This window comes from Macaca nemestrina, chromosome 14 (genome assembly GCF_043159975.1).
Source record: "Macaca nemestrina isolate mMacNem1 chromosome 14, mMacNem.hap1, whole genome shotgun sequence".
Classification (NCBI taxonomy): Eukaryota; Metazoa; Chordata; class Mammalia; order Primates; family Cercopithecidae; genus Macaca; species Macaca nemestrina.
In genome coordinates, this window is record NC_092138.1 from 57,224,161 (window position 1) to 57,233,825 (window position 9,665).

Below are 9,665 nucleotides of genomic sequence, written 5' to 3' on the forward strand. Positions count from 1 at the left end.
TTAATTCCTGATGTATATTGTTTGATTCCTACATCTAAAGGCATGGAAAACGCTGTGGAAAAGTATAGTACAGTATCTGTCTTTTATTGTTTTTCATGTGCCTGAAATAAAATGTCCAGAGTCATAATATGGAACGATTTTACATTAGATGTTCCTAGTTAAAAGACTACATTCTGTGAGTTAATTTAACTAGCTATTCCAATAATACATAATACTTTAATATCTTTTATCTTTTTATCTTTTTAAAAGTTACTTTGAAGTCAGATTACCTAGATTATTTATTTTTCTAGTATGGCCCTTCAGCTATATTAATTCACCACCTGGCTGACATGGATTTTCTCTTCCTCTCTCGCCTCTACCCCATTTCAGAATCATCTACTTTCAAGCAAGAATTAACAGAGATTGTGGCTATGCAAATGCACAAAAAAAAGGGTGAAATGTACCTGCAATGTACCTGGTTCTGCCCTTGGAAGTAATTTCCTGCTCATGCCATTAAGAACATGCTGCCAAACTGTTCAGATTCAAGATTATTCCAAGTGCAGGGCTCAAATGTTATAGCCAAAGAAAATCTTATAATAAAAGTGAGGTAAATTTCAGCCAAGAAGTTAGAAGAAATGTTTAAAACAACAATAACAAATTGTGGATCATGGCATATGCAGGCTATCAGTAGAAGGATCAGACAATAAAATGAGTTAGTGCAAACCATTTAGTAAAAATAACTATCAGCAGAGTTGTTCCAAATTAAAAATAGTACTACAAGCTTGTTAAGGAGTTAGGACATGCAAGCTACTAAGCATAAAATATATACTTGCTATTTTTCATGAATTTCTCTAATAAAGCCTTTGCCTGTTCTCTCTAATAGCTTTACTGGAATGATATCAATTACTTTAGTCATTTATGGTTGCAGTTCTGCCAAGTGTTTGCTATCCAGAAGGAAAGAGAATGGCTGAGAAAGCTGAGCACTTCCAGTTAACACAGATTTTCTGATTGTGTGGTAGGGGTAGAAGTTAGAACACTATGCTTTTTTAAGAGCATATCTAATCAAAAGAAAAAGGATAACATCTCCACTGGAAAAAAGGCAAGGGCACAAACTGACATCACAAAGGAAGAAATACTACAGACAATATGAAAAATGTTTAATCTAACTTCATTTTTAAATGCAAAATAAGACGACAAGACACTCCCATCAGTATGACAGAAATGAAGGAGAATGACAACATAAAATGCGAGTGAGGTGTAAGGTATAGGACACAGGAGCCTTTGTGCATTACTGGGAAGAAAGTAAACTGGGACATGTTTTCTACAGGGAAATATGGCACTCTTCAATATCCTAAAGAATGCATCAGTCCCTGGGACCTAGGTATCACGTCTTCAGAAATTTATTCCAAGGAAACAGATAGATAAGATTGTTCACTGGAACCTTGTTTATAATATCTACCCCTTTAATATTCATTTTCACCTATCAGTATTTTCTATTTTTCCTATAATGATTTTTGGGGGGATTTTTAATTCTAAAAGAAACGGTACAAGCTTAACTTCCATTATAATTACCCTGTTTTCCTTAGTGGGTAGGCCAAGACAAGAAATGCTCTTTTACCTTGTTAATGATACCTTTGGGTACTTCTTGAGTAACTATGGTCTTTTTTGTTGCTTCTGGGTTGCTGCTCCTAAATTTCAAAGGAATCTTTCCTTGGGGTTCATTTTTATAATGAAATGTTTGTAAAGTGCCTTTCAGTACTTCAAAGATGATGCTGTTTATCTCTTACTGGTTCCACCGTTGGGAAGGTAAAGAGATATAATATCCAGAAATCACTATAGAAAGTGCTCTATGTGTCCCATTCCTGGCTTAGCAGTCTCACTTCTGTTTTGTTAAATGGAAACTCAAAAGTCCTGTTGAGTTGGCAAAGGGAAAACTCTGGGAACTAAACAGAGCCAAGCTTCCGGTATCCACTGAAAATGTCTGAGTGGGTACATGGATCATAATGTTCCTAAGAAGCCTCCTTCTTCCCCTGGGTTGAGGAGGAATCAAAAGTGTAATCGAGCTTCCTTGGAAGAGGGACTGACTGGGGATCCCACAGGAAAAGCTGGCAACAGCAGGTCAACTGCAAGGCTATGGGGAGGTATAGGTTGCAACAGGTGCAGTCCCAGTCAGCCTCCCCTCAGAGGCAAGACAACTCGCTGGGCACCATCTGGGGACCCTGCCTTCTCAGAGTAGCTACTTTGCTTTTGCCCCAGTTCTTTAATCAATAATCCACACTAAGAATGAACACAATGCATAAGCATCTAACTTGTGCAGGGAAACAGGGGCGCCTGCAACCCAGCAAGCGCACCCACAGGGTACTCAGGGCCATCCTAAGCCACTTGTTCGCGGGAACGTGGAAGAGAAACTGTGCTCTGGCCGTATCTGCGCTGCGTCCTCTGAGTCCTCTTTTTCTACAATGCAGAAAGGGGACTTGAGATTTAAACTTGGAGCGGTACTCAAAGCCAGAACTCCACGTTCATTCCGGAGTGAACCACCACACCACTATTTCCAGGCAACGTCAGGAGGCTTCCTCGTTATTTGCATCTCCGTTCTCTTTTTGGCGACTAGCCTGCCCTCCCGCCCTTGGAAACTTGTGGACTCGAGAATCTCAGCTTTCCGCCTATCAAAGGTGCCCCGATCCCCTCCCACTGCCCTAGCAGCAGCCCAGCCCCAACGCCTTTGGCTAGAGATTGAAATCCTCTGGAACCAACCACGGGACACTTTGGATTGGGGCGGAACACGATTCCACTGTCTCGAAAGCAGCACCTTCTCGGATTTGCGCCCTTTGCGGCGCGCCTGGGTTGAGATCTGAGAAATGCGCCCCGGCCACAGGCAGCAGCGGAGGCGGGGAAGGAACAACTTTCCCTCCGCCCTCTAACCACAAGGGCGGGGTGGGGCGGCCTCGCTGGGGTCGGGCTCCTCCGCTTCCCCAGCTGGGATCCCCTGCCGGAGCTGGCATGGGGGCCGGGAAGGAGGACCAGAGGGGCTTCCTTCTCTCCCCAAGCCCTGCCAGATGTTGGAAAGGCAAACAATAGGCGAAACGCGGAGAAACAAAAGGCCATTCGCCACGATCTCAGTCGGCTGCGTCGCTAGGTCCCTGCGGGGAGGGTTAGGGGAAAGGGTCAGGAAAGAGGGCGAGGGGGAATCCGAGAGATTTAGGGTCTCTGGTACTTGTCAGGCGCCAGGGGTCTGCGCTTTACCCTCCCAGCAGGGGTCTGAAGGTGGGAAGGGGCAATCAAAGAAAAGTGGAAGGGTTTTCACCTTCTTCCCCAGTTCAGGGAAAGGGAGGGCTGGGATTCCAGATGTTTGACAGTTGTTGGCCCCAAAGTTAAGAGCGATTTGTATGGCCTTTACACGCTCCCCACCTCCATGAGGCATTGTCAGCCCCGGGGGCGACCTGGCTTACAGCGTGGAGTTCCCCGACGCTGCCCCAAGCCGAGACTCCTCCCTCAGCATCAGGACGCCCAAGCGTTGTCCCCCAGCCCGGGAGCACTTTTGTAAAAGTTTGTCTTCCCGCCACCCACAGCCCAACACGCACCCTGCATGCGTCCGCGGCTGGGGATGGGCTCGGAGACTTGCACCCCGAAAGAAGGACGATCTTATTGATTTATATCTTTTCAAATCAAGGCCACGGATCCCGGGGTGGAAAGTGGGCGACCCTAGTTCCTGCCGGGAAGTGCACACAAGGAGCCGGCCAGAAGCCCAGGCGCCGGCAGGGGTCTGAAGCAGACTCCAGCCCCGGAAGCCCGCGGCCGGCCGGCAGCGGGCCGGTCGGCCGCCTCCCGCACCTTCTTGCACACGCGCTCAGGTGCGCCCCGCACCTCGCCGCCCGCCTGGGTGAGGTCGGGGGCGAACAGCCACCGGGCTGCGCCGCCTCCCCTCGCTTGGAACGGGTTCTTACTCACCGTGGGGTTTTACCTCCAGCCCAGGGCCCGGTCGGTTTCCTTCGCCGGGTCAGCTGCAGCCAGCGCGAGAGGAAAATGGTGAGCTCGGGGCAGGTGGGGCGTCGCTTCCCAATCCACTCAAGGGACTCTGCGGCCGGTGCGCGCGGTCCCAGCGAGCCAACCGGCGGACAGGCGAGAGCCTGGCTCCAGAGGCAGCCGCCGCCGCTCCGGAGCAGCCCCCACATGCACCCAGCGCGCCGCGCAGCCGGCCGGGGCTCGACCGTCTCGCGGGGACGCCGAGCGGGGACCCCTGGCGGCCGCCTGCGGAATGGCAGCTCCGTGGGGAGAAAAGTCGTCTTTGGGATCATCTTCCCTCCGGAAAGAGATGGGACATGACCAGTCCTAAGGGGGCTTCCAGCCTTGCAGAAAAGACACTGACTCTCGGGCCAGGGCAGTGAAGAAGGTGTCAGATCAGAAAGGATGATCTGTGGGTCTACCACGGCCACTTTCAAGGCACCTAGAGAGGGGGAAACGGTTTGCCTTCCCCAGAATTTTCTGATTGTTGAAAGATACCACGAACTGCCTGACACAGAGCGGAGCATCAATCATTGGAAAATACTCGGATTTTAGCGGATTTACTAGAACACACTGGGAGTTATGGATGAACATAGATTTTAAAGTCCAACCCACAGCCCGCCACTCTCTACTTGTGTGGTCTTGGTCTGTCTACAACCTTAAAGCCTCGGTATTCTCCTCCGTAAATTGGCGGGGAGCAATATCACCCTTGCAGGGTGATGGTTACGGGTAAACTACATTTAAAACGTTTTTATAGTTCATAGTAACAGTAATCAAATATGAGCTTCCTGCGTTCTGCAGAAAAAGAATTGGGTCTTTCACATTTTTCTATTCCCCATATGATCACATCTTAGTGCATATTGGTTGAAGTGTACCAAATGACGAAGTACTGCATTTTACCATCCTTACTACACACTTCAAAGCGGTGTGGAAGTACATTAAGTAGAAATTAAGATATATGGAGAAAACATCCCTCCTCCAAAAGAGGTTTCTGCAACTAACTACGAAGTGAGAACTTCTAAAATCACTTAAATCTTTTGCAATATCAAGTCATCTCAGATATTTTAAGAAACATTTAATAAATAGTCATGACTTAGTGATATCAACCCTGGATTAAATGACTCTAATTCTGTGTCATTTGTGTAATGTAAAGATATCGATTGTGAATATAAGACTCGAATATGAGAAAACTGCCAGATACAAAAACATAGCCCCTAAGCAATATTTCTGTTCATCACCGAGGAATCTCATTTCCAAACTGCCCCAGTTTTTAAGAGGATGAACATCAGAGTCAGACAGACCCATAGTAGCTGAGTCTAACCTTTCTGAAGCTCTGTTACCTCATCTTATAAAATAAGGATAATACAGGTATTCAATGAAGGAATACATACAACATGCTTAGGGTAACACCTGTCACATGGTAAGTGCTCCAGCGTCACCACTTGTCATTCTTTCCAGCATACTTCTCACCCCACACACATGTAGCCCCTCCCTCATGAGCTCAAGGGCCCCCATCACGTGTTATACACGCACAAGTTTCAGTGTCCCTTAAGATGTTATCTTCTGCAAATTAGGAACAGAAAGAATATTTTCAGGTAGTTTGGAATAGAATAAATAACATTCACATTCTTTGCCCAAGTCAGTACAGATTAATTTCCGTCATTTCCAACTCACGCTGTATACATTTCCCACAAGAGGAAAGTCATGCTAGTCTTCAGTGGCGTTTGAAAAAAAAAATTCCAAGAGGATTCTTTTGCCAAGCCACTTCATTACAGCTTCCCCTTAAAGGATACCAAAGGAGCACAGGGATATTGGAAAGATGTCGCCATAGCAACACTGTAATAGACAGATGACAATAGAGTAAAAGTGAAGAAAGCACATTTGCATAGTCATTAACAAACTTGGACCTACAGTCATATTGCTCTGGGCAGCAGTGCTCAGAGTTCAAGGGCTACTCAAAGTAAATTTGGCAAGAGGCTATTTCTGTTTATTTTGGCTAAGTCTGACTACCCAGTTCATTGTGCTCGTGTGTGTGCTAATTGTAATTGTTGCAGGCAGTTCACTAACAAACAGCAGACATCCTCAAGAGTCCTTCCTTTCATCCTAAGCAATGTGAGTTCACAAATCTAAATGTGTACCTAATAAATCTTCAATAGTAAAGCATACTTCCTCCTTACCTGCTTCTGTTTTGTTTTCAAAACGTTAAATAGTCACAGGTATAGAGACATTGCCTCAATGCTTATGGGAACTTCTGTAATAACTTATGTTAATTAACTCTGGGTACTGAAAAGAAACAAATGTGCATGGCTTCCCCTAAGCACTGAGGTAATGGCAATTCAAATAATAGCAAGTTTATATATGTGATATATATAGATTTATAGATATATAAGAAGACATCATATATATATATTCATTTTAGAGATCATATCTATCTTTTAAGCAATTTCAAACCATACAAGAATCCATATATGATCTTAAGGCATAATTTCTGCTAGCATACTTCTCAGCATTTATAATGACACTAAATGTCTATAGTCATTTCCTCTGAAATGCACATTACATCAATCCCATTTTGTGAAAGTGGAATTAAGGCATAAAAAGGTCAGAGGTCGGGAGCTGGGAAGAATGTATGACAGTGTTCAAAGTTGTTTCAGTGACAGCTGAACAAGATAGTGTCATTTGGAATCATAATGGACAATTATCTTCTTTCTAGTCTATAGGAATAGAGTGAATGTTCTTTCCCAAGTTAAAAAAAAAATTATTGAAAAGAGACTATACTCTTTCTTCCTGCTCTTAGAATGTGTTTTGTTTACAGTGACCCAGTGCTCCTTCATATCTCTCTATTAGATGGTATTTTTTTCTTATTTAAAAATATCCATGTGGTTGAGGCTGCAGTGAGCTATGATTGCACCACTGCACTCTAACCTGGGCAACAATGAGACCCCATCTCAAAAAAAAATAGTTTGTATCTTTAACAAGTGACCCTTCTTCTCAAGAGATGAGCCTGATGTTTCTGCTCTGGCTTAACGTTAACCAGGTGTGGTACACTTGTGATCTGCCTCAGTACTCTGAGTAATGGGGAGGAGTTCTCTCACTACGAAACAGGTCAACTTAGATATGATCCAAAAAGGGTTAGTTGCCAGGAGAACCAAAGTCTAAGGGAGTCACATCTACAAGCCCATAGCCTGGACTCCGACATTAATCCTACAGTGAGACTTTAGCACCTTTCACAAATGGAAAAATCAGGCCACTGTGTGCTCAATGGGTTTGGAATGTTGTGCTTTCAAAGCAATTGATATAGAAAGGCATAGAAAGATCGAGAAGAGGCTAGTGAGTCTTGGATGCTTCGAACGTGATATAACGCCCCTTTCTCTTCTAAATAGTAAAATAATGAAGATCTCAAATAGACTTTCTCTCTTTGAGAAACACAGCTTTACTGCTTTTGCGATCAATGCCCTTGCCCTCACCAACAAATCAGTCATTAATTCCCAACGGCCTTGCACTGCAAATACAGAAAAAAAGGTTTTTGTATCTCCTTAGCTCTCTTTGAATGTCTGTGGGAAAGAAATGAAGGAAGTAAACTTTTCTACTGCCAGACTGAAGGTAGTTTTTGATAAACTTGGAACCTCTCCAAACCACCCCCTACCCTCCTGGCATAGAAAATAAACAAGATTTTTCCCTTTACATCATAATTAAGGCAAGAGACAAAAATGAAGGTATCACCCAACCTGATCTTCTTTAGCCTCTAGCTGTTCTACCTACACAGAACTATTTTCTCAAGATTCCAATTAGGTTTGATATACTGTTCAATATTAATTTCCTCTTAAGAAGCTACTTCACCATTTGGAAAGCCCCTTGGGTTGAATAATTATTGAATTTCTAAATGGCCTCTGGCTAGCCTCAATTGTGTTAGTGTTTCATGTCCAGTAAGTAATATGAAAGAGGCTTGCCTTGGGTATTTAACAGCCCCTAATGATGCTTTTCAGAGGGAAAAAAATCCTTCTGAAAAGATTTTTGGAAAAGTTTCAGTTAATTTTTTCCCAAGTCTTGTTGTCTAATGCTCAACAGAGTCTCTGTAGAAATGAATAGATAACTTCCTTCCTTCATTTTTCCCTTCCTTTTTTCTTTCTTTTATCCTGCCCTCTTCCCTCTTTCTTTCTTTCTCTTCTCTTCTTTGTTAAAGGATTTCTGACGGCTAGGTAACTCATCAATGTTTCTATCCAGTGTCCCAGAAGAACAATTCTTCTTTTTAATAAAATGAATTACATTTTCATTCTTTCATTGTCTTTTTGTTTTCCTGTGTTCTTTTTGGTTTCTTTCAGCACACGATAAACGATGTTTTCATTTGAAATTGCTTCTCACTACTGCTCAGATGGTCAGCATGAGAAGTCAAAAGGAAAGCATATACACTAGTAAGAGAATCAGGGTGTGGAAAAGGGTCTCTAAGACCCCAACCTCCGAGAAGAAGATGGAGACCCAAACATGCCAGTCACCAGTTTGAGGCTCATAGCTTGTTAGTGTAGAGCCAGATTTTGTACTTGTAGTTTGAGGAGCACAGCTTGTTAGAATCCAGATCTCATGGCTTTTAATCCAGAAATATTTCTTGGTTTGGGAGTTGTTTTTCATTGTTGCTGTTGGCCAGTAATTATGGTACTCTGGTGAAAAGGCTGTTTTATAGGTCAGTTATTTGGAAAGGCCATTTTCCGTTTGTTTGTTACTGAATAGATGTGCTTGCCTTGTTCATTTGGCAATGCCCTGAGCTCCTCAATCTCTCAGTCCCTTCTTTTAGAAACGATGGTTTGCCTACAGGATGCCAGGTGCTTTTCTCAGGGCCTTGCTCCTGTTATATTTGATTTCTCTGTCAACCTTTTTACACTACTACATACACCCAGAGTGAGAGAAAAAAGGGAGAAGAGAAAGAAAGCAAAAGGAAACAAGAAAAGGAAGTTGAAAGCAAAAGAAGAAAGAAGGAAGGAAGGGAGGGTGGAAAGAAGGAAGGGAGGAAGGGAAGGAGAGATGTTGAAGATTACCAGTGGTATATACAGGAAAATTAATAAGATATCCTTTGTTAAATTTTAATACTTCCAGTCATGTCTGTTATTAAGGAATCCAAAAGTGATTAAAAGCAATCTCCTTTCCTTCTCCTCTGCTCTCCCTACTCCTACCCTACTACCCCCCAGGTTATACTTCACAGCATCTTCTTGGATGATGACATAAAAGTCTGGCATTATGTTTCTTTAAAATTTTTCTGCCTTTTGTGGGGTTTGTTTGCCAACCACCCCTCTTATCCTACCTGCAATTTCCTCATTCCTTGTTTTATTTTTGGAAGAATACACCTACCTGGACACTCATTTCTTTTTTACCTTCCAAGTAGTCTAGTTGAAATGTGTTGACCTTGACCCCTATTGGCAGAACTGCTCAGCTGACCCATCGACTCTTGAGAAATAATAAGTAGTTGTAGTTTTAAGGTGCTACATTTTGGAGTGATTTGTTATGTAGTTTTGTTGTGGCAATAAATAACTGATACAGATAATGTGGTGGTCTTGATGAATACAAGAGTGCCTGGCCTATAAGTAGCCACTCGATAAATGTTGGACTGGAATGAACTGGCAAATGGAGTAAATTAATATTCATCAATAGGGGCTTAATTAAATATGTTGTGAGATAGCCTAACAATGGAACAC

At 43.3% G+C, this 9,665-nt stretch overlaps 1 protein-coding gene across 2 annotated transcripts in view; it reads right to left on the bottom strand.

The window, feature by feature from the left end:
• LOC105493867 (MOB kinase activator 3B) overlaps nucleotides 1-6,160 on the bottom strand; it is a 206,112-nt gene extending 199,952 nt beyond the window's left edge. The window contains exon 1 of one of the 2 annotated variants that reach the window (XM_011761820.3): nucleotides 3,928-4,063. Coding sequence is in view for 1 of the 2 variants with exons in the window: in XM_071077884.1 (XP_070933985.1) it covers nucleotides 3,928-4,508 (581 nt within the window). In the remaining variant the exon portion in view is untranslated. Of the gene's footprint in view, nucleotides 1-3,927 lie in introns of both variants that reach the window. The other variant, XM_071077884.1, reaches the window with a different exon arrangement.
• Between the last annotated feature and the right edge of the window lie 3,505 nt (nucleotides 6,161-9,665).